A 24,077-nucleotide genomic window follows, 5' to 3' on the forward strand; every position below is an offset into this window, starting at 1 on the left:
GTAACGCCATGGGCACAATTGACTTTTTACTTGAGTAGAAATTGAACTTAAGAAGCAGAAACCCATTCCCAGGAATGGGTTTCTGGGCTTCGGCCGTGTTGCCATTGCACCCAGTTTGGACTTGAAATTTAATTTAAAGTCTATAGATATGTAAAGTCTTTCATGTATTAACCTTCTCTTTAGCCATTATAATATTACATGCGGGTCGTTGACGGCCGTTGTTGTGTTGTTTTTTTATGTTTCGAGCCCGTGTAATTTGCATTTGCAAACACCACAATCACATACGACCATACCTATCAGAGAACTCGGGATCCCGTCCGCTCTCCCATAGATAAGCTGATAAGGGGCGAACTAGTAGTTGGGTCGGTGACGACCAGCGAATCCTCGCTGTTGTATGTTTTTGGTTTTTTTGCTGTTCTACTATATTTACTTCTAGTACCCAGATACGTTGAGTCTGTACCTGGGGTGGTGCATTGGAAGTAGGACTTGCAAAGGGTATTTTGCCATACTGCCTTGGATATATGAACTTTCATCAGTATAAACACAGTGCTTGTATATAGCTTTATCCTTCCCAGGGGCATCAGATGGTTTCTCATGGTAGGCGTCAACTGCATCGTAGACGGCATTCCTTGCAAAAACTGCGTCAAGATTCACTCGCTTTATAACCTCTGAAATGCTAGGCCTACTCTCTCGTCCCTCGGCGCTGCAAAAAGTCGAGCTCCTTCTTCTCCTTACCGGCAACCTTCTTCCTCTTCCTCTCAATTGCCCTGTCCACTTGTCCCTTGCTCATGCCCTCGTACCTGTTCACGAGAAGCTGCTTCTTCTGTTCGCTCCTCTTCAGGTAGAACGGGGTCTTGCCCTGCGCTACAAGCTCCTTCTCCTTCTTGCGGTGCTCCTTGAGCAGGTTCTCCTCCTCCTGTCTGCGCAGGTTGGCCTTCTTGCGAGACTCCATGGACTGCAGCTCGCGCTTGAGGTTCTCCTTCTCGTCAAAATTCTTGGTCTTTTTGATCTGCACGCGCAGGTCGGCCATCTCCTTGTCGCGGTACTCATCCAGGAAGGCGTAGGCTTTGCTGGCCTTTTCTTCGTCGACACGGCCGACCAAGGGGTCGAATCGCGGATCACGGTATTGGCGTTTGTTTTCGGGAATAATCTCGCGACGACGAGATACGGGCTTTTTGGATGTTTGTTCTTGGGGTGCGTGTTTAGATGACCGTTTGGGTTTGGGGTCGTCCTTTGATCTGGTGGGTTTCCTGGGTGCTGGTGTTTCTGTCTTTGGTGTATCGTCGTCGGTGGATTTCTTTGTTTTTGACTTGCGCCCTGAGGGGAGCGATGCTTGCGCTTTTGCGAGGGCACCAAATGAGACAGATGAGAGGTCTATCTTGGGTCCTTTTTGCTCAGGCTATATCTGGTCAGAAACAATTGTCAAGCGCAAAAGCAGAAACCTCACCTCAGACTCATCTTCTGAGCCGTCTCCGGATTCTTGATCTTGGTCATCCTCATCCTCATCCTCATCCTCATCGTCTTCGTCTTCGTCTTCGTCGTCAGAATCTCCTCGAATACCCTCTTCTTCAACCTCATTGTCGTCACCATCCTCACTTGAGGAGTTCTGGCTCTCAGGCTCTTCCTCCCACTCATCTTCTCTTCTCGGTCGCACTCTTCTCTCGAGTCCTAATGAGGACGACGGTTTTCGCTTAATTGCCATATTATGATGCTGCGTAAAGTGAGATAAAACAGTCTTGGAAGTGGTTATGATGCGACACTGTAATGCGACGGGAACTTTTTTTTTTACATACATATCCAAAGCTTCGATAAGCCCCACACATGCTTATCGCCATCAGGGATCTCGGAAAAAGGCTACTCAAGGTACAAAAATAGACGACCTCAGAGTACGCTCCGAAATCGCACAAACTGACTCGCTAATTTTGTCCCCACTGCTTCAAGCAGTAACATTCATTAGTCTACCGAGTCAGTTTATGCCATTTTAGACCACATCCTGGAAACCTTTAATTTTTTGTATCTCAAAGATTGCCGCCTAGACTCCCATGTTACGCGCATTTCGATCTCTGGTGTCGAGAATCTCACAAGCTATACAACCACCACCACCTTCGCAACATGCTCCTTTGGTTCGCAAAGCTACAACAATGACAGGCTACGCACCCTCGGGTGTCCTGAAGGCGGCGCCAAAGTCGATGAATATACCTGGTCTCACACTGGCGCAACCAGGCGCTTTCTCGAATGCGACCAAGGGCCCTCAGAACGGTCAAATAAACACTGAACAGAAGTATGTATATTCCGCCATATGCGTTGGCCTCTCCATCAATACTTATAATTGTATAAAGGGCTCGTAAGGGAATTAAAAGGAAGAGCAAGAGACATGCCCCAGAGGCGCGAAAACCCCGTTCCCAATCCCCTCCAAAAGTCCCCAGCAAAGGTTCTGGGGGCGTCCCAGAGCCCACACCAAAATACCTGGCACAAGCAAATCTCGCTCCGGAACGTCTGAGTCAACCACGCCGTATACTTGTAGTCATTGACTTGAATGGAACGCTTCTCCACCGTCCCAACAAGAAGCGTCCCTTCGATTTCACCGAGCGACCTCATGCGAAGACCTTCCTGGGCTACTGTATCGAGACTTTTCATGTTGCCATTTGGTCCTCAGCCCGCCCCGAAAACGTCGAGAAGATGGTAGAGAAGCTCCTGACGCCCGAACAGCGTGAGCAATGCCTTGTTACCTGGGGGCGTGATTCCTTCAATCTGTCAAAAGAAGACTACATGACAAAAGTCCAAGTCTACAAGCGTCTCACAAAGATATGGACTGATCCAAGAGTTATGGCCGCTCATCCTCGGGCTTCTGAAGGGGGTCTGTGGGACCAGACCAATACTATTCTCGTCGACGACTCGTTTGAGAAGGGCCGCAGCGAGCCTTTCAACACCCTCACGCTTCCTGAATTCAGCGGGTTGGATAGAGAGATCCCTAACGTCTTACCCCAGGTGCACGACTACATTAATGAGCTATCCTATCAAGTGGATATCAGTCGCTTTGTACGACGATCGCCATTTCAGCTTAATTCGAACTATATCCTGCCGGAAGAATGAATGAACTAAAGAGTTTACCAAACGTCTATAGAACTTTGCTCTTGCCAAGAGAGGAATATTCACCTACTCTTGATTTTTCATGGACTAGAGGACTGGTCACAGCGGCCGTTCTCACAGCCCATAGGCTGGGCGTTGTACGAATAGAATGGGAGTAAGGATTAGAAGACTTTCTTCATAGATACCCAGTTGCACGTCCTTACAGCAACGTAGAAATCTACAATTATGGATGAACCCTCTTTTTCCCATTGTGGCCTGTGGCATGGAAAGGCCAATCAATCAATGGTTTTGCCTAGGATTTGGTCTTTTAAAGTCTAGTGACCAAAATCGTGACACGTTGATCAAAACGTTGGATAGCTGGAATCTTTTCTTCATCTGACAGCAAACACAGGAAGAGCACGACGCGATAGCTTAGTACTCGTTCACCAAAGGAATCACAATAGACCGAAATGTCGTCATACGCAAGAAATGTCTATATAACAGACATGTTTTGTTCTCTTTTGGACTACCATAGGGAATCTGCCAGCCAGCGGGGCCTTCATGAGGCATAGAATATCATAAACTCATTTACCCTCCCAACCATTTAACCATAATCCATTATCATCATCGCTCTTAGTTTTCTTTTCCTTTTTGTTTTGTTTTGTTTACTTGAAGACCTTACCGTCAGCAAGCTTGTACTCCTTGCCATCGACAGTAATGCCCTTCTCCCAGCCCCAGGCATCCTCGACGAACTGTCGATCCTCAGGCTTGGAGGGGTCGAGCTTGACGAAACTGTAGCTCTCCCAATCGGGGGCGACGTCGAAAGCGGGAATGTGCTCCTGGCCTCGGATAACGAAAGCACCCTGGATGACGGAGTCGTTGTTCTCGCCGTAGACGGCAGCACATCCGAAGATGTACTTGCGGGAACCCTCAAGACGGTTGTTGAAGCCACCAATCAGGTTGTTGGACATGAAGGTGAGAGTAAGCTCATCGTTGTACTTGTAGTCAACCTTCCAGATCGACCACTCCTCGAAGTTGAAGTTATCCCAGAAGTACTTCATGGCCTCGTTGTGGTCCTTGATGTTGGAGTACTGGCGCTTCCACTCATCGAGAGGGAAAGAGGGGCGGCCGAGAGCCTCGAGAGGGTGCTTGGCCTTGGGGGCAGCAGGAGCCTCGTCAGCCTCAGGGGCAGCGGCGGGGGCAGCTGCGGGAGCGGCCTCCTTCTTGGCTTCCTTCTTAGCCTCCTTCTTGGCCTCCTTCTTAGGCTGGTCGGCCTTCTTGGGAGGGTTGGTCAGAGTAACGGTATCGAGGAGATCAACCTTCTCAGCAACCTCAGAGAAGATAGGCTGGCTGCGGACAGTCTCGAACCATCGGGTGACAGCAGGGTGCTCAGAGCGCCATTGCTTGTCAAAGAAGTACTGGAAGCCACGGATGGCGATGGCAACAGAGAAGAGATCGGCAAGAGTGATACGCTCGCTGACAAGGAAGGTGTTGTGGAGGAGGTACTCCTCGACAACGGCGAAGTTCTTCTCGGTAGCCTTGATGGCATCGTCGACGTTCTTCTTGTTGTAAGGAGACTCGCCCTTGAGGGGGCTGAACCAAGCAATGAGGTTGGGAAGGACCTCAGAGTTGAAGAAGGACATCCACTTCAGGATGGAAGCATAGTCCTGCTTGGTCTTGCCGAGAAGAGTGGTCTTCTCGTTCTGAGAGGTGACTGCATCAGGTTAGCGAAGCTCGCGACAAGCTGACAAGATAAACAAGATGAGTTGTGTTGCGAGGTCAGAAGTTAGACGGTATCCACAAATGAACTCTTGAGAGACATTTCAGACAGGGATAACTGTATAGAATAATGCTAGGTCATCATTCGCAAGGGAGGAAAAACAGAAAAATTGGTACCATGGTGGGCATCACACGCAGCTTCACTTACTGTAGATGGCAATGGCGATGCACTCGGACAGAGCGAAGCCATCCTCGCCAACAAAGGCGGGGATCTTGCCAAGGCCGTTGGCCTTGAGGTGCTCAGCGGTAGCGTTGCCCTTCTCGGCCTCGACGATGTTGAGCTCGATGTCGTTCGCCTTAGCCACAGCCTTGATGGCAGTAGAGCGGCAGTTGTTCTGAAAGAACAGACCAGTCAGTAACGACGCTCAGAAAAGCTTTGCAGACGCAAATGCAAAATGCAAATGCAGCATATTCAGATTCAGGGCTCGAGAGTATGTACCTCGCGGGTGAAGAGAGTTCCGAAAGCCATCTTGAATGCTTTGCTCGGCAGCTGAGAACAGGTTGACAAACAAAGAGACGAGTGAAGATGAGGAAGGAAAAAGAAGGAGGGGAAAGTTTTTTTAAAGGTGCGATAATTACGAAATTGCTTGCCCCGCGCTGGTGGGGTCCTGCCTTACTGCCCGAGCAACGCGAAATCTCAAAAGAGGTGGCTGGGCAAGCTCAAAAGTGGCGGTTGAGATAAGAGACTTGTGGCTGCGATAAGCTTGTTCATGCTACTTTTCACGTGACTGCCATGAGGAGCTAGCCGTTGATGGATCTCGAGATCCCGTGAAGTTTTTCTAGACAGACAGTGAACCTCGTCCGATACGAGATACCGACGGGGCCCTCCTCCGAATTGGTCATCATGTCAACATTTACACAAAGCCTACGGCAGCTGCGGTGCCAGGGCAAGACTTTCCGGGCACCATGGCCCCAGCCCGCCCGGCAACGTCCATATTTTCCCCTCGCTGTTCGAACAATTGCTACCGAAACGTCAACGCCAATTGTCGAGCCTAAACCCGATGGCCTCGCCTTGTCAACAGATGCCAGTTCCAAATTCACTATACCGTTCCAGGGAGTCGACCATGCCCGTGCTGTTCCCCTCTCGGCCTCGTACTTCTCCCGAGAGCCTCAATTCAATGAGATGTATCTCCGAATCGCTCGCCTTCTCACCAAATACCACGCCTTACCAACAGTACCAACAAGTCATGTTCCTCCGACAGCTTGGGTCAAACTACAGGAAATGCGCTCAAAGCTTGGTGAACCGGTCAAGGCCTCCCACTACGCCAAGGTGATCCGAGTCGCGAAGCGTCTGAACCAGATTGAGCCCACACTTTTCCCTCAAGAGGTTCGATCTGCTCTTGAGGAGTTCAAGCGTGATATCAACCCATTTATGAACGTGCCTCATGAGGTCACAATTGACAGGTACGGCCGAGCTGTTGGTGTTGGCAAGCGAAAGGAATCAACTGCTCGTGCGTGGGTTGTAGAGGGAACGGGAGAAGTCTTGATCAATGGCAAAACTTTGAGTCAGGCATTTGGCCGCGTTCACGATCGCGAAAGTGCGGTTTGGGCTCTACAGGCTACCGAGCGATTGGACAAGTATAATGTCTGGGCATTAGTGGAGGGTGGTGGAACAACCGGCCAGGCCGAAGCCCTTACGTTGGCGGTTGCTAAAGCTCTGATCGTTCATGAGCCAGCACTCAAGACTGCTCTTCGAAAAGGTATGTGTTTAGCTATATTCATCATGATCAATCGTTTCGCAATAACTAACCTCGTGTTCGCAGCTGGCTGTATCACAAGAGATCCAAGAACTGTGGAGAGAAAGAAGCACGGCCATGTCAAGGCTCGTAAGATGCCTGCCTGGGTCAAGCGATAAGCAGTTTCTACAAATAATTGATTTTGCAGAACTTTGGATCAAGTCTGCAACGGCGGATATGACGATGATGATGAGAAGGATGATGGGTGGGACTCTGCTCCCATTCTTATCCGATATCCATGTACAAACAACACTTTTTGTAGTTTTAGAAGTGCTCATGGCATTCCGAGTTGGTGCCAAACACTGTAACCTTGACTTGTGATTCTCCCGGGCAGCGCCTTGGTTGATATTGAAACACGACGACTCTTGATAGCCCTTTATAGCCATGCTGGCCGATATATCGCCACCACTGACTCAAAATCTGATGGCCAGTTCACAAGTATCTGCCTGTTTGGGCGTCCGGAAATTCCTGAGTAACATGGGACCCTTGATAGGGACGCCGAACTTTTTCCCGCTTTGTTCGTCTCGGTCAATGTGACGAACTGGAACAACAAACCAGGGACTGAAAACAGTACATTTCCAGCGTCTCGCTTGCCATGTAAGACATTTTCAGACGTGCTAAAGAAGTTAAACACTTACCGGCCAAACCGGATTGCAGCAAATGCACTGACAAGCCACTTGAACCCTGTATAGTGATCCTCTGCGGTAATTAACCAGCCGCTACCGAGTTGACGGCTCCCGTCAACCGCTCGTCCCATCATCAGTACCAACCCCAGACCTTGACTGCCACGGCATGTACGGAGTACATATCGACATTAGATCGGGATGGGGCAGGTAGGGGGGACAAGCTCATTACTGTCCACTCGGGACACTGAATAATTCATCATTTTTGGCAGAGTAGGCGGTGAAGAGCTTCGCGTCCGTTCGTACAATGCGATTGCGTCTACACGCTGGTGGTAGCAGCGTCCCCGCGAGCGACGTACTATACTCTTGTGTACAGAGGCCTGTGTTCGCGCGTTAGGCGATGGATATCAGCGATTTAGTGCTTTCATATTATGGAAATATGTTCTTGTGCAGCTGAATGGCATGAAACAACGGGAAAGCCGACATTAGTTGTATATCGCGATAATGGTAATTCCGATGAACTGTCGTCGCTAGTGAAGAAGGTTTCTAGAACAGTTTCAGCGGGGTGGCTTGAAGGTGTTTCAGCCCAAGCATGCTCTGGAAAAGAAGCGGTTGGTCTAACTTTTCAGATCCAACGGTGTGGCGTAATGGGGACTTTTCTCTCCTATAGCAGGTACCTGAGCACGATGGATGACGGAGAGAACCAACGTTGTCGGTCTGGATAGTTGTCAACATCACGCGCGGAGCTACCAAGGACTCAACGTTGAGGCCGTCGCGTCGGTGTCACTTTTGGACCGTGCCAACGCTGGTCTACTAGCTAAAGTTAGGCTTTGGTAGAGGTAGAGGTATCTTTTGGCAGTGGCTGAGGTGGAGTGTCGAGCATGGACAGACGGCGGTTTGAGGTCGGAAATTTTTAGGGCGGACGTAACCACGAGTGGACACAGATCCCTGCAAATAAGGACCGACGCCATCGCGGCACGCTGTGCTAGATGCATACGGTGTACGGATATCTCGAATCTTCCCAATCTTGTTCAAGGCGAGGAGAAAATAGAATTCAACGGCCAACGGTTTTTAGACGAGGCTTAGATCGTCTTGATCGTCGTCTTTTTTGGTGACTCGATCTAACGAAAATGGGGTGCATATGCGTGTTGATCGAGAGCATAACCGGATTGCACCAGCTCATGCACAACATTCATTAGAACGCTCCGCTTGGGGTTGTTGGATGCTATGCAAGGCGGACAAGGCCACAATCCATTGCAAAGCTCTTCTTCTCTTTGGCCAATGGCTCAGCTGTGGGCAGTGCAATGATTGGGTATCGGGTCCTGTTCACCACCTTGGACATCACTATCGTCGCCCCCAGTGGTTAGAAACAGCGTATCCTGCATAGCTTATGCGCGTTGCCTTTTACAGTGCTAGACGCGTGAAACATGATCCGATATGCGCGTCAGCTAGTGCGCTTCAGTAGTGACCCTGGTTTTTTGCGGTACCGGTACTTCCTGTGGGGAGATCTTGGTGCCAACCTTGAGACGGATGGCTTTGTCAGAGCACCTGCAGCCGTTGAAGATGTTGGCCGATTCAGGGTAGTCGGTCATGTTTTTGTTATTGGACTCGGGTTTAATTATCAAGCACGAATAGGAACTTGAATTGTAACCGAGATGTTGACAATGAAATGAGATTTAGTTTCTGTAATAAATATGGTCATTGTTTTAAAGCACTGTATATTTCGTAATCCATGACGTTGTGTTGCTATAGATCAAGTTTTTGAATGTTGTCTTTAAGATTTGCATCGTGGAGTTGTAAAGTAGGTGTGGCGGTGAAAGCAACCTACCCTAATAACATTTTCTTAGTGGCTGTAACACACAACATAGTAGGTACGTGCTGCAGAATTGACTGGGTACCTACTCCTACTAAGGTACCTCCCTACCTAGGTAGTGTTGAAAATGACCACTAATAATCTGGAATTGAGTTCACATTTGTTCTTAAATTGATGTATGTACGCGAGATGTCCTTCTCTTTAATGCATTAAGATATATACTCCCAGCATGCATCCATCGACATCGCATTACCATACGGCGTCCTGAGCCACTGATGATAAATGTGGCTGCAAGCCTCACGACTATCTTGATTATGCCACAGACGATCATATACTACTAAGGTAGTTGAGTGACTGACTGGCTATGTGAGCTATCTGCCAACATAGGTTACCTCCAATTGTCTATTTCCGTGCGAACATGCTCTTGACCGCTGTATTAAATTCAGAGATTACCTACTGTCCTGACTCGCACCTGTACTGCGTGTCCATAGCGTACCTACTACCTGGACCGAGAATTTCCTCTTAGGGTAGGCATGCATCTCGTTAGGGAATAACCGCCTTGACCGACCGCAGGCTCCGTTCTGGCTGTCAACACCGTCCTTCCCTCGTCTCCTCCAACGCACGCAAGTCAACCAGGTTCAAGGCCCCACGTACTCCTCGTCGACATGTGTCATCGAATACCCGGCCTAAGCCCGTTGTATTGTTTACCACCTAAACAATCAAGTATACACGCTCACCCACTGAGAGATCCTCTCGACTGCCATTGGCTCTGTTGTGAGAATCAATCGAACTGACCGCCTGTCCCTCATCACAATACCACCATGAGGGTCCTGTACCTGCGGCTGAACATCCCGAATCATCCATGGAGTAAGCAAAGAGAAAGCCAAGCTTCATCAGCATTGTTGCTGGCACGTCCCTTACCAATATCGCCCTCTCCGGTTGACACGAGAGCCAGTCTACTATGTACCTCTAATCTAAGCACGAGCACCAAAACTTCAACAAGGATGAGTGCTATTGCCCTCCACCATTCATTGGCTAGCGATTATTTTCGGCTTGCTTATGGAACCACCTCCATATGTGGGTTAGGGACCAACACTATGACTCGATATGGTTCAGTGTTGCTTTTCCTTTCCTTTCTTTTCTTGCGACTTGAGCCATTGTATCGCATTGCTTTTCCTGTCACCCTCAAAATCCTCCCTGGTCACTATGCTTCCTAGGCTTAGCCCTGAGTTACTACTGACATGCAAAGACATCATCCACTAGTCTCTCTTGATTGGGAACCGGGAGGGCGGAAATTGAAGAGAACCCGACATTTGATAATGCTGGCGCATTCAGGAATACCTTTGCCTGTGTCTGGTAATTGTTGCGGACAGTTCCCTGCAATACGATTATCTTCGGTACAATCCAATACCACGATCGATAGTAATTCGATTGACAGTGGCAACCTTCCCCATGTTGCACTGGGGGCAGGGCTTGTTTTTGACAAGCGGGTTGCTCTAAAACAACTTGGCCTTTTGACCATTACATTGGTCATTTCTCACACGATCTCGAAGTAACAGAATATTCCGCTAACTTAGTAGACTAACATAACGAATTTTAGCTTCTGACCACTCCTGCTCTACTGCAACTCGGCATCTTGCCTTGCACATATTTATCGTTTTCTATACTACCTACGTGGTAGTCTACACTAGGTAATATATGACAATAATACAACCGAAAGACGATATAAAGCCTTCGATTCAAATATGAACTGTTTAAAAGTTATGGGTAAAACTAGGTCACAAATCGTGGAGTGCTCGCTCAGTAATGTGCTCTCTAGTCAATGGCGGGTCTTTGTCTCAAGATTTTTCCCTCGTCTTTTCGGCCGGCAACCCACTTTACGCTTTCGACAAAACATGAACCAAAACTGCACTTAAGTCCTGATCAACCCTTCAGTATCCATGATGGAGGCCTACAACTCATATTCAAAGTTTAGGTTATTTATAACATTATTCAGAGTGTCAATTGACTGCAAAAAACCAAGGTTCATTACTAGAGTCGGTGCTTCTCAGGATGCACAGAGAAACAACAACCACAGAAAAAACAACAACAACAATAATAACAACAATATATGTGCAGCCTAAGAAGCTGGCTCATCTTTTATCTAATGCATTGATACCCAGCTATTAAAAGAGAAAAGAAAAGAGCAGAATACGATCCTCGGAACAGTCACCAGTGGAAACAGCAGAGAAGACGCTGTTCAGCGCCCAGCACAAGCAATTGGTGTTGGAGCAGAATGTATACTACACACACACCCTGCAAACCTATTTGTGGTCCGGTACTTGTTGAAATCACCCATGAAGCCCCAGGTTCCGAGGCGCGCCCACTCCACAGCTTTTGGGTTCACCCCCATGGCAAGCCACGTCGATGAATGTCTCCCTCTAATTTTCTCTTACCAAGGCTTTGGGCCAGGGGTGTTTGTTACGTGGTGGATGGGGATAGACAACGCCGATCCTTCTACAATCTCCAGAGCTGTAGCCAGGAGTTCTGCTTGACGGAGGCCAGTTCTCTCACATCTGGACCGCCCTTCATTGTCTCTTGGGCCACTCAAACTCATTCTCGACCTTGCCTCACATCTCTCTCAACCATCTTCTTTTTGGCCAAGCATGTTAAGCATATCCCGTACTCTGTTTTCCATTCATCCAAACCCAATGGCCCAGTTACACATGCATCCACGACTCTCGCCTCATGCCGACATTCTCCAAGGGTCATATAAGATGGACGTCGGGTGCCCTGACGCCATTCACACGGCGTCTTTAGCTGATAGTCTAAAACAATACGCCTCATCTTGCCCTGCCTACCCTTCACATCTACACCCCCTCCTTATTCGCATCACAAACCCCCTTCTCAATCCACTTCCATAGTCCACAGTCTCATCAGTCATATAGCCCCCTGTCTTTAATGGTGGGCCCTTAGCATATCATAGTGCACATTCAATGAGTGTATGTATGCTTCTTTTGCAAAGACGCTATATAGATCCCTTGGCTCTCCATTGTTTGCCATTTATAGGTTTCGTCATCTGCGATTCACATCTATTCCCGCGGCCCACAGCCGATCCTTCGATATCATACTCTGGTCCCCCAGTAGTTATCGTCAATTGCACATTCCTCAACGTGACCAGAAGCTCGTCACGACACCGACTAGGCGGATTCAAACGCCCGTACCGGCTTAGTGAAAAGCTTTTCCCCAAGAGCACCATTCTGATCCCTCGTCAAGACCCTGTTGCGTGGTATTGGCCCCAGCAGATCGCAGTGGGCTCGAGCTTGTCATGCTCAAGGTCTCTTACATGGGGCCTTCACTAGGATCCTCCTTGTAGACGGCGAGACAACCGTTTGACAACTCATCCGCAATCAGCCCTGACCCAAAGCCCCAGACCAAACTACTTAGGCCTAACGCCTTGCTCTTCGTCATCTTTTTCGGCATCCATTCTTTACCGGGCATGAACGCGCTAAGCTTTAGCTTACGATTGGGATTTGACTTGATAAACTACATTGCTACCCAGGTCCCCGGCTGAGCCATCAGCTCCCTTGCCTGATCAGTAAACAGCACAGAGCTTTGTTTGAGAATAATAGGCCGGCGGCACCCTGCTTGTAAAGACTTTTGTTCTTTCAACTTGGTTACCATTCCATCTAACTAGCCATCCATTCCCTGCCTCAACACACCCCCGACTATCGATCATCGCGACGACTCCCCAAGTGGGCTTTATCTGTTTAACGACCCCGCGGTGACCCCTCCAGCATCGTCAACAGCTCCATTGTATCATCTATTATACATCGAAACAAGCACATCAAACCCAAAGGACTTCCCACCCTTTCTTAGCGACCTAGCCTCTACCATCCAACACCTACTTCCGATCATTGAAACTGGCTACCTTACAGTCACCAGTGCTACCGACCACCCATCGGCTGGGAGCGACGGCAGGGTCGTATGCCATCCAAGGTCTCCGGGGCATGGATGACACGAGCCGATTAAGGAGGCAGAATGAGCCGTCAGTTCATTCAAACCCCAACCAAAGATATTCACTTCACGATCCGTCCCAGCAGCGCCGTTCAGTTCCCGGATCCTCAAACGACAGATACCGTCCCGCATCCCTTGCAACTTCTTCGTCGTCAGGGCGTGGAATAGGAACTGCGGGTAACTACAGCAGCTACTACTCGGAACCCAGTGCATCTTTCTCTACAGCAAACATGCCTGGAACAGCAATTGCCTATGGCTCTGAGTATGGCCACGACTCACGCCAGCAGCAAGGCTTTGGCGGTTACGGTACCGCGGCTACAATGATGTACAACGTTGCCCAACCGAACCCGCAAAATCCCGTCTACGATGCGCAACACTTTAGTTCACGGCAACCTGCAGGTCTGCAGATGATGACACCTGACGTTGCCTCGACCTACTTTGCGTCGGAAACGGGGAGCGCAGCTGGCCCGAGCCTCCATCAGTCAGCACAGAGCTCAAGCGGATCCGCAAATGTTTATCAGCAAAGTAATGCTATGAGCTATGCGAGCAATAACATGTCCAGCGTGAACGCCATGCCACAAGCGACGGCGAGCGCCGATGTTTCCATGACAGAAGACCACGACTACGCAGAAGGCGCTCTCGAAGAAAAATGGGTTAGCTACCAGCGGCAACTAGGGAGCATATTTCAGGACATATCAAATGGATCTCTTGAAAGTGCATCTGAGACATTACTTAGCGTCACTAGTTGGCTTTTGTCTCAAGTCGCTGATCTTGGTATGTACTATCCACAACCCTCCCTAGATCAGGGTGGAGACTTGAAAGAAGAAAGAACTAACCATTGCATATAGGCCTCAATCTTGATGACACAAACCTTCATGCTGATCGTATTCAGCTGTGGAACGACTTCAACCACGCCTGGCTAGGGTTGGGTCAACAGCAGATTGATCTTATGACCTCTTCCCAACAACTTTCAAGATCGCAGAGCCTTGTATCCAAAGCCATGATTAAGAAGATGGGAAACGAATTGATCCGATTATGTGACGGTATCGAGCGTCACGGTCTGGTAGATTACCAGTACGGAGTGTGGGAAGATCAAATAACAGAAGGTACGAGTACATGCGGCTGCGCTGTTGAGCTTGTGTATGTACATATGCTAACATAAATTCACAGTTCTCGAGGACATTCTGGATGTATACGAAGCTTCAGAAGAAGCCAGTGGAAGCGTTAGTCGCTAAAATGCCCTCTGAAATATATTACCGGGCTTTGTCACCCTAAATATTATCTGACACCGACAACCGCCTTTCTAAGAAAAAGGCATCGTCACTCGACAACTGCATAGCATCGCCTTCCTGTGTAGCAGCTGCAGCGGCAAGACTACTGCCATGCAGTTCAACAGAGAACAAAATACCGATGAGTTTTTGATCTTGTACCAGGCCTTTGTTGCCTTGTATTACGCAACTATTCTGTTTTCACATCTCGGTATACCAACTATTTTGTTGCGCGCGCATCATGCTTACCACCACTTCCCTTTGAAGGGTGGAAGCCCATTGGGCTAGTTTATGATTTTCATTGACATTACTGCGACGTGCGTTCTGCCAGTACCAACTGGTAGCGTATCAAGGCACGGTAACAACAATCACGATTACATGGCGGGGTTCACAGGAAAAGAGGGTATGATTGATTCACCACTCTGTGCTATGGAAATGGATACATGGTTGGTCACGAGAAAGAGGATTGGAAGTGGAATAGGCACTATTGGGCGCGTGGTTAATGATTTTCGGGGACAAGGCGTTTTACCTACAGATGGAGTGCAGAAGTCAGGTTTTGGCTGGGCTGGGCTGGGTTGGACTGGGCTGGGCAGGATCGGACTGAACTGGATTGGGTTGGGTTGGATTGGTCACTGTTTTTCTTCTTCTTCTTCTTCTTCTTCCATTCTTGTCCTTTATCAGGCCCCAACATAGATTTGGGTGCACTGTATTATCACTATTATTACCGCCCCTGCGTTAGAAGGGTTATGGTTATTAGGGGTTGGGTTTGGGAGGTTGTATACCTACGAAAAGAGTGGACATGGAAGTCCTCGCGGGCTTGCCAGCTGGATAGAAAATACCAGGGGCACACATATTTGACATAGAAGCCATACATAGAAGCAACTGTACTATCATTATCATCATTATTACCGCCGATAAACTCGCCTATCTCCGTGCCTTGAGCGTAAATATGGAGGACTTTTGGAGTGCTGTATCCGTCCGTACCTGAGCTTGGCTTCTTCTTCCCCCGCAATGTAACTTGTTAGCCAAGGTATAGGCTGCCTAACAAAGGCGAAGATGGACAGCAGATCGGCCGGTTGATAGCGACAAGACATGGATTGTACACAGATTTGACCCATGTATGTTGGAGGAGCCTACGGTACCCCTGGTTTGGCCAAGACAGTGGAAAAAACAAGGGCGTCGATACGTACAGTACCTGGATACCAGCATTATCAGCTGTGTCAGGCCAGGCCAGGCCAGGGGCAAGGGGGAATTAATTCACGGGAGCTGCCTTCGGGTTATTCCTCACCAAGGGTATTGCTTGCGAACAAAAGCGGGCTTTTTTCTGTTCCCCGCGACAAAGCTGAGTAATTGATTATCTTTACTTGAATTCCCATAGTGACAACATGAGAAGAAAACAAGTTGAGTTAGGCGAACGTTTTAGTATCTGAGCTTTAACCTTGGTACTATGTATGTGGGTTATCGAAAGATTTATTGACACTTTTATTTAAAGTAGTTTTTATAGTTCGTTTCTTCATTTCTCTAGTTGTTTTCTCTTTATTTTTTAAGTTAGCCTGATTCGTTTGTCGGCTGTCTATACAGACGGGAGTGGCTGGTTGCTGTCGTATATCGAACGCTACCAAGTTGACAGGCGAGATACCCAACCCAAAACCTCAAGCTTCCGTGATTATAGCGGTCACTCTGTACATGGTAGGCGAAGGAAGAGGACACGAATGCATCTATGCCTTAAATTCGCCTCGCGTTATGCTTGTGAACAACACACCGATAGATAGACATTCGGTGACCTTGGTGAGTTCACCGACTGTCCTGTGCGGTGTTGATAAACAAGAGGGCCACATTGGGAGGAGAGATTGGTTAGGATCAGTGGACAAGTCGCAGAATGCATCTATCTCTTGCATGCATGTAATCAACCATACAGAAATAGTAACTTGCTTTGAGTCTCCGAAACAAAAAGCCTCACAAATGATGATGCATCAAGCCCCAATGGGTTTATTGCCTAAGAAGAGGAAAAAGAAATACATATTAACTGATAATACATGCCAAAAGATCGGCGGGCGCCTTGCTAAGCTGAGCTGAACTGCAAGAGAGAGGCGCATTTGCATGTGCATAAGTCTCATTTTTTTCGTTTTTGTTTTGTGAGGGATAAAAGATACGTACCGAAACAGTAGCAGAAGCGGGCAGAAACAGAAACAAAAACAGAAACAGAAACGAGTCCAATTGAGTCGAGTCGGTTGACTTCCCGCAGAGTGGCTTTCATGCAGGTACAAGCGGTCGCTCAGAGCCAATGAATCGTGTGTGGCTTGGGGGTGTATGACTTATGAAAATACGCGAGTCAAGTCAGGGATTGGGTTATGCCTTATCCACAGTGGGTAATAGTTACGAAAAGACAAACAACAACATTAGACAAGACTAACAAAGACTCAATCATCGGGACTTTATGGAATCATGCTCAGTTACATTCGGGAAAATCTGGTGGACCTAGCTAAACTTCCAGCAGCTTGGGTTCCTCGTCTTTGTCTTGATGAGTTTGATTTCCAAGAAGTTGACAAGCATATCCTTGCTTCGAAAAGAGGCACGGATGTCACACAAGTTTCGGTTCCGGGCTGCAAGAGATGCACGATTGGCAACGGGATTTGGATACTTTGCTAATGGCTTTGTTTTGCATACATTTGAAATCAGGATTTTACTGTGCAGCATACCTACCTACATAGTTACAGAATAAATAACGACATATGACTGGCTCGTCAGGTTTGTTTACTTTAGCAGAGCATATAGATAGACCAGACTAGACCAGTATTTGATTGAGTTGAGTCTATAGAAGCGATGTAGCAGAGCTAACAATAGCAATACGTAAACTCAAGACCGCAAAGCTATATGAATAAGTTCATTACTGACGTGTTTTTTCCTTTTGTAGGAAAGTTTGTTAGACCTTAGGTACCTAGGCACTAAAGTACTGAGGTAGTGAACGACTCTTTACTCTCAGGCTCTCAGACTGTGATTGGTTTGTGGCTGTTCAACTCAGCTGGTTTAGTTGAGGAAAGAGCGAGGCGGGCGCCCTACCTGCCTATAATTTCTGTATTATAGGTAGGCAGGGATGTGATGTTCTACTCTCCCGCTTGGGCTTCATCTTGACATCCAACCTTTCTTCTTTTTCCATCAGCGTGACCAATTTTAGTCGATCAATTGACGTGGGGACGACACGACACGACACGGACAGCCGCTTCATCCGCAGACCAGTACAGCACAGTACAGTACCCCGCCTGAACTTGTACTGGACTATGTACATACATACATACATACATAAATCGATTCCTTCACTTGGCCGACGCCAAAGCAAAAAGAGACAGAAACAAACCGAAAAGCAAAGACTTGTCATGTCGCCCTACCCAATATCAGCCCAATTGATTCTTCCCAATTCTCACGCACTCGCCACAATCATGAATATGCATGCTATGAATTATAACAAAGATCTGCAGTTCCTTGATGTCCAACGGCTGTGGGAGCCCTATCGTCGATCACGTTGCCACTCGCTGATGCGATCCAACGTGGTGCAGACAAACGAGGCTGAAACACAATTGACGAATAGCAACTAACGCTTTTGATACCGCAACTTTCTTAAAACATCAACTATATCATATTTACAAGAATGCTCTCTCAAAAACGATGAATTGAGGCACAGACACACATACGCGTCACATTAGAGCCCAACTACGTCGAAGCCTGACTTGTAAACTCCGCCCTTTTGACATTGACCTTGAACTTCTGCCCCAAAATCAAAGCCGGGGGCGTGTAGTTCCATCCATCATTCAGACCAGGTTCAACATGCCAACCTTTATGCATCGGGCAGCAACTTGCCGCTGTCATCTGATCTGTCAACGTATCCATCCGAGGCTTGGCCAAGGGTCCGTTCCAAATGCTCCCTTGCCAGAACCGAACTCTTAGTACTTGCTTTGTTTCCCAGCCATCACAACCATTCCGTCTGTCCGTGCCCTACCTCGGGGCTTTCAGATAGCGGACTCAAGCGTGACCGACATCTCACTGCTACGCCTGACCCTTGAATCGTTGGGCATCAGTCCGCCCTCGTCTCCCTCGAGGAAAGCTTCTCGAGATGGACAATCTCAAGCTGGCTGATTCATTGGTAAGCGAAAGCTCCATATCCGCTACCTATGCAATGTTCCGACTACGCCGTACTGTGCCGCTTACTGTGGATGTCTGGCGTTCCAGCTGAGCGGATGCTAGTAATCAATTGGTGAATTGAGCAGGCTGTTCATGCCTGCAATCCCGCATTTCTGGATCTTCATGACCCTTTCGAGAAGGGCTGAACGATGGATGTACAATCTCGACGTCCACCATCCCGAGAATGGAACCACAAAGGTGTTGAAGGACATCGCTGAGATCCCCAGTCGATTCCACTGATAATGTCACCTAGTGTAGCGGGCCTATCGTCGCTTACAAGCCCTCTATCAGATCAGATCGGCAAACTACCTACACACCTGTCGCACGCCGCGCTCCCCCTCACGAATCAAATTCCAGGATTTATCTCCAACCATTCGTCTATCGGCTGTTAAAGCCCCCCCTAACACAACCGACGACGTCTGTTCGCTGTCCCAAACTGCCGGGGCGCGCAAAATCTACGACACCATGATTCAAATATGACAGGTCGCTTCGACTACCACTACAAGGTGTACCCCCTTTATTCGCCAGAGACAAAGAAGGGATGAGGAATGAGAAAACAATACAAAACACCCCCAAGAAAATAATCTAACCTGTTTGAATATGTGAGATGGATCTCATCTGTCCACATCCCTACAGAGATGGGGTTACATCCTGATCGACAAGCGAGGCCAACAATCTTGTTGCTTCAGCCTCACCTTCGTAACGGCTGACTGCGTGGACTTTGTGTGGCAGTGTGCGCTTTGCGCGTTCAAAGTCGACCCAGCCTACGAAACATGCAACTGGTGTTTTGTGTAACCTTGATCCAGTTGCCATGTCTCTCGCTTCTCTTTGCGTGCAGGCAGATGCATGTCAGGACAGCCCTTCAAACATGGATTTCCATACTCCGAATTTGATCGAGTGTGGCACTTTACCGACCCTCTGGAGACTGTCATCCCGGTATCAATTCCTCCCGTGTAATTTGTGGCGCTGTAAGACATAGAAGTCTAAGTCTTTGCTTCTTCCAAGGTTGCCGTTCCAACCCCTTTGTAGCATACTCGATGCTTCTGAAGCCATGCAAATCTGCGAGTGAGACCCGATGGTCATCGGCATACATACACTGAAAGTCGGAGATAACATAAAAAGCCATCGCTTGATTCAGTACAATAACCTGGCCCGGAGCCCGGGGATCGACCGGCATCGCCCGCTCCTAACTTGGTCTCAAATGAGGCTCCTGGATTTCAACACAGTACATACATTGTAGTCGTGGCAGGGTTTTGGTACGACATGCGCCTTGTCTCACTATGGGCAAGGTCCAGTGCGAAAATCGCAACCCCTGCAACTATACTTCTCACCTGTTGGGTTACTGTGCTTTCATCTGGTGACATCACCGAGATTCTAGTCACAAAGTAGGACGTTCATTGTAATCAGGAAAGTGTATTCGCCATATGTTTACTATTATGAAGCCACTGTAGGTCTTTTGAGTTTCTTGGTAGCCATGGGTTGATAAGTTACCCAGAATCTTGGGTGCTCTATGGAGTATGCAGCCTGCTGGAGCCGATGGAAATGAGTTTGAAGGAGGCGGCATCACATTATCGTAAACTCCCTGTAAGTACTAGAAACGTTAAGTCTATCCCTTATAATATAGGTATGCATAGATCATCTGGTATGTGGAACGCTCAAAGCATAGATATCTTGTCGGCCTCGATGTAGATCGAGCCAAAAGACAATATCTATGTTGCGGTTTGCCGACATGTAGTCTCATCAACAAGGACAAAACCTCTGCCCGACTTACAGGCCATCAGGGGCATAAGAGACAAGATGATAGGTTACTTTATGCGACTTGGGTAAGACTGCTCAGACTATTTATTTTTATACCTTGAAGCTTAGAGCCTTCCAAGAGGTCCTGATGGCCTACAACACAGCACCCGTTGTGCCAGATGGCCGCACATGGAGGTAGATCTAGCACCCTTTATCATGCAACTCGATAATGGATGAAATCAATGATATGCCACTTCGGATTGGTCACTTAGACCAGTGTTTTTTTGTGTCCTTTTTTTTGTTGTAAAACAGACTAGTTCGTGACCCCAGTTAGGAAGCAAGCTTTGAGTACAATTGCTCGTGATATTGCAAATTTGAAAGACATTCCTCCTATCAACTTCGTCGACGAAGAACATGATGTTGTACTGCCTTGGTTATCTTAAGCATTATGTGATCATTCGGTATATTCCAAAACCAGAACTGTTCGGAATGACAACAATCGGAATAACGAAACACATACCATCAACAGTCGACAGTATGCGATGTTGACATATCACAGAAGGTAATATTTTCGTCTGAATCCACAAAGGATAACATGCACCAGAAAGATATCGGATGGCCTTGAAAATTAGAACAAAATTTGTATGAAATTCTGCATTGAAGAGAGTCCCAGCTGTGAAGTCAATACTTGCAAGGCTCGAATGCCCCCAACATATGCGTTTCTCCCTCTAGTGAAGGCCACAATGAACAGTTCAAAATAATTACTTAGCCTGGCACTTCTTATATTGTGTCCAGAGGAGTGTCGGGCTCGCATTTTTATTCACGAATACTAGCTACAAACTTGAAGCTTCTAAACGTACAGTCCCAGTGTTTAAACAATGCTTGATCGTCTAGATAGATCGTGGCTCGAAGCGCACCTCACGATAAAAAAAGTCAATATTGTAGCTTTAAAATGGTTTCTAATTGTTAGATATAAGATTCAACGGTCTGGTGGACATTTGGTAGGTATAGACATGTTCTTCTATATTGTCTCTCAGGAACCTGTTTTTGAATGGAACCACCATACATATGTTACACACTCGGCTACCTTGTCAACTGAGCTGCATATATAAATATGATATGTTAAATGAACAACACCGACTTAGTAATCGCATCGTATAGGTCGCCTCACCTTATATATCTGACTTTGGTGCAACGAACTCGATCTCGTGGAACCCAAAGTAGGTGTTTCTGCATCAGCATGGAAGTTACATACGCAAAACCTCGCCCAAGTCCTGCCCAAATGATAATTCTCTGTCTCGATTTGGCTGTCTCTTGTCTAGAATTAACTAGATGGTATATGAGCATCACGTCAAACACGCAGGTTTATTCTGAGCTTCGAGACCTCCGTCTACTCTATACGTCAAAGTCTCCAAGAACTCTGCCGATTCTACACATTCAAATTAGGATGCCTGTAAGTATAGATTAGTGCCCAACAGACCCAACTATATGCTAATAAATATATAGAGAGTCATCTTCAACTTCCATGATGGCCCCTTTGGTGGTTCCGGAGGTCGCGGCGGCGGCTTCAGGGGCCGCTGTGACTACGTAAGTTGATATATACTTTTCTGCGCCTTTTCTAAGTATCTTTTACACAAATTAAAATATCGTATAATTAAATACTGACGTATATTTATAGCGTGGAAAATATGTCTATGGCCAGCCAGTGCAGTTGTTTTCTTTGGGGCGAGTGGAAGAAGAAGGGGATAGAGAAGTAGGAGGAAGGGGATACTGCTACTCAGCAGCAGCTGGCTGATCTTGAGGCCAGGATGGACAATATTGAGGCACATATCCTAGCCCCTGCCCCTACCCCCAAGTAATAAATACAAAATCGAGGAGAAAGACACCAGTCCTTTTCTTTTTTCACAACACTACACAATACACGATAAAACATCACCCTTATATGAGCATGCACTGATAGGCGAATCTTGATAGTTCGCCATAGATGAATGAGATAACGGCAAAAACCGAAAACACAGACAGATGCTCAAATGCCGTAATAGGCGTCAATTCATGATCGTAATTGTAATTGTGTTTGTAGATTCGCTAGGTGTTCCAACCCCATCGGACTTTCCATGACCACACGCCATCATGAACCTCAAGTCCATAATAATGTTGGACATTTATACCACAACTCTCCACGCATCCTTTTGCGCATGCTTGCTCAGAACTGGTCTGTCATATGTTGTTAGCTTTGATTGAACGTTGAAAATCCTCGATTTCGTTCGTAATGCATGCGGCAACACGAGTTTGGAAACCGGCACAGCTCTATATAACTTACCAACAGTCATGCTCATGCTAATATCGGTAGATTCTACCATCTTGGTGAACTCCTCAAAACTAATCTTGCCATCCTTGTCGAGATCGGCCTCCATGATGGTCTTGTCCACGATCTGCTGCAGCTGCTGGTCCTTAAGGTTGCTGCCAACCATCATCTTGAGGACAATGAAAAGCTCTCCGTTGCTGATGTATCCATCGCGGTCAATGTCGTAGACCTTGAAGGCAAATTGGAGCTTCTGTTCCTTATTTCCCTTACTGCTGAACGCCGAAAGACCTGTGACGAACTCTTGAAAATCGACGTCACCACCACCATCTTCATCAAAGATGGCAATCATTCTGAAGGAAGCCGGGTTAGCTTGTTGTGAGTATTAGGAAAGGGATGTAGTAGACGGACCGTGTTGCCAGAGGGTTGGAAGAGATCTGAGGAAGACTGAGGAATTCATCGCGCTCGATCGTACCGGAGTTATCCTAGATGAAAGATTTCGAGTTAGCTGGCTCCTATTCTTGAGTGCACTCTATGCTCCAGCCTTGCGCCACCATCACCAAGCTCCATCATAGACCCAGAAGTCGGGAAGTTTGCGCACCTTGTCCAGTTTCATGAATCGCTTTCGCAGACGATCGACTTCTTCTCTGTCGACTAGAAACCGCACATCTCAGCATATGATATCACACCAAGACCCCTCCCCCAACCGTGTGTTGAGGTTGGTTCCTAGGGCAGGGTTTCCTCACAGTTGGATCCTTGGACGAGGTTGTCCAGTACTGCGCTGGTGGTGTTACCCATGTTGGTAACGTCAAGCGAATTCGAAAGGTAAGAGGGAAACTTTTGCTTAGACCGAAATCCGTGTTTTTCGTTGTGGGACGCCGAGAAGACGTAAATAAGTTGTCCAGTTGGGTCGAGTTAATACAAAGTTTGGTGATAAGGCTGTATTGCAAGTCTCACTGTCACTGTCACTTTCAGCCGCTAAGTTTGGGTAAGGTTAGTAATTCTAGACCGACCAACCAACTTACCTTAGCATCTTTTTACTCAGACTGCTCTTCTGCGCAAAGGGGCAGGTGGGTAGAGGGGTAATTGCCTAGCGGGGCGGGGGAGGAGCGAACAGGCCTCAAGTCAGCTCCCGATGATTTTACGGTAGGCACGCGTTCATGTGCCGTTTTGATGTTGGCAATACGGTCAACAGACAAAGGCAATAGAGAGGAATTTAAAGCAAACGCCTTCTAGACTTTCGATAACAGAAGTTTTTATAGATGATTAGACTTTTTAGAAACCACATAAGCATAAAAAATAAATATTCATTTGCGCACTTCGACATCACATTAAACTTCGAGGGATACCCATATCAACTATTCGACCAAGATTCCGTTTTATACGTTGTCACCTGGCCAGCGGCAGACATTCCTGCGGTTCCAGCGCTTGTGTTCACTAAAAGCGTGCCCTACTAGGCGGCTTGGACTACTGACGAGAGCCCGCCTGTCAAGACGAGCCATGGACTGCCGTATCTTACGGTAGCTCCAGCCTGCCCCAAAAATAAAAGGGCAATGGTCCAAGCGCCCGAAGTACCGC

General features: G+C 47.6%; 7 protein-coding genes across 7 annotated transcripts; 4 read left to right on the forward strand and 3 right to left on the reverse strand.

Annotated features, from left to right (window-relative positions):
- Positions 1-682: 682 nt before the first annotated feature.
- On the reverse strand, positions 683-1,702 carry FPOAC1_011191 (uncharacterized protein; the record flags this gene model as incomplete). Its single annotated transcript, XM_044855574.1, has 2 exons — positions 683-1,399; positions 1,448-1,702. 2 exons carry the CDS (start codon positions 1,700-1,702, stop codon positions 683-685), a joined length of 972 nt encoding a protein of 323 aa, XP_044702887.1.
- A 439-nt stretch (positions 1,703-2,141) lies between these two features.
- Positions 2,142-3,093, forward strand: FPOAC1_011192 (uncharacterized protein; the record flags this gene model as incomplete). The annotated part of the gene is made up of 2 exons (XM_044855575.1): positions 2,142-2,281; positions 2,340-3,093. 2 exons carry the CDS (start codon positions 2,142-2,144, stop codon positions 3,091-3,093), a joined length of 894 nt encoding a protein of 297 aa, XP_044702888.1.
- Positions 3,094-3,734: 641 nt separating this feature from the next.
- FPOAC1_011193 (uncharacterized protein) lies at positions 3,735-5,317 on the reverse strand (the record flags this gene model as incomplete). Its single annotated transcript, XM_044855576.1, has 3 exons — positions 3,735-4,783; positions 4,997-5,183; positions 5,288-5,317. 3 exons carry the CDS (start codon positions 5,315-5,317, stop codon positions 3,735-3,737), a joined length of 1,266 nt encoding a protein of 421 aa, XP_044702889.1.
- A 375-nt stretch (positions 5,318-5,692) lies between these two features.
- On the forward strand, positions 5,693-6,703 carry FPOAC1_011194 (uncharacterized protein; the record flags this gene model as incomplete). Its single annotated transcript, XM_044855577.1, has 2 exons — positions 5,693-6,548; positions 6,612-6,703. The coding sequence occupies 2 exons, from the start codon at positions 5,693-5,695 to the stop codon at positions 6,701-6,703; spliced, it is 948 nt and encodes a 315-aa protein (XP_044702890.1).
- A 6,543-nt stretch (positions 6,704-13,246) lies between these two features.
- On the forward strand, positions 13,247-14,251 carry FPOAC1_011195 (uncharacterized protein; the record flags this gene model as incomplete). Its single annotated transcript, XM_044855578.1, has 3 exons — positions 13,247-13,790; positions 13,865-14,122; positions 14,187-14,251. The coding sequence occupies 3 exons, from the start codon at positions 13,247-13,249 to the stop codon at positions 14,249-14,251; spliced, it is 867 nt and encodes a 288-aa protein (XP_044702891.1).
- A 7,285-nt stretch (positions 14,252-21,536) lies between these two features.
- On the forward strand, positions 21,537-22,056 carry FPOAC1_011196 (uncharacterized protein; the record flags this gene model as incomplete). The annotated part of the gene is made up of 4 exons (XM_044855579.1): positions 21,537-21,650; positions 21,704-21,784; positions 21,876-21,902; positions 21,955-22,056. 4 exons carry the CDS (start codon positions 21,537-21,539, stop codon positions 22,054-22,056), a joined length of 324 nt encoding a protein of 107 aa, XP_044702892.1.
- A 344-nt stretch (positions 22,057-22,400) lies between these two features.
- On the reverse strand, positions 22,401-23,297 carry CNB1 (Calcineurin subunit B; the record flags this gene model as incomplete). The annotated part of the gene is made up of 5 exons (XM_044855580.1): positions 22,401-22,411; positions 22,518-22,852; positions 22,911-22,984; positions 23,101-23,153; positions 23,246-23,297. 5 exons carry the CDS (start codon positions 23,295-23,297, stop codon positions 22,401-22,403), a joined length of 525 nt encoding a protein of 174 aa, XP_044702893.1.
- Between the last annotated feature and the right edge of the window lie 780 nt (positions 23,298-24,077).

The sequence above is a fragment of the Fusarium poae genome, chromosome 4 (genome assembly GCF_019609905.1).
Source record: "Fusarium poae strain DAOMC 252244 chromosome 4, whole genome shotgun sequence".
Taxonomy (NCBI): Eukaryota; Fungi; Ascomycota; class Sordariomycetes; order Hypocreales; family Nectriaceae; genus Fusarium; species Fusarium poae.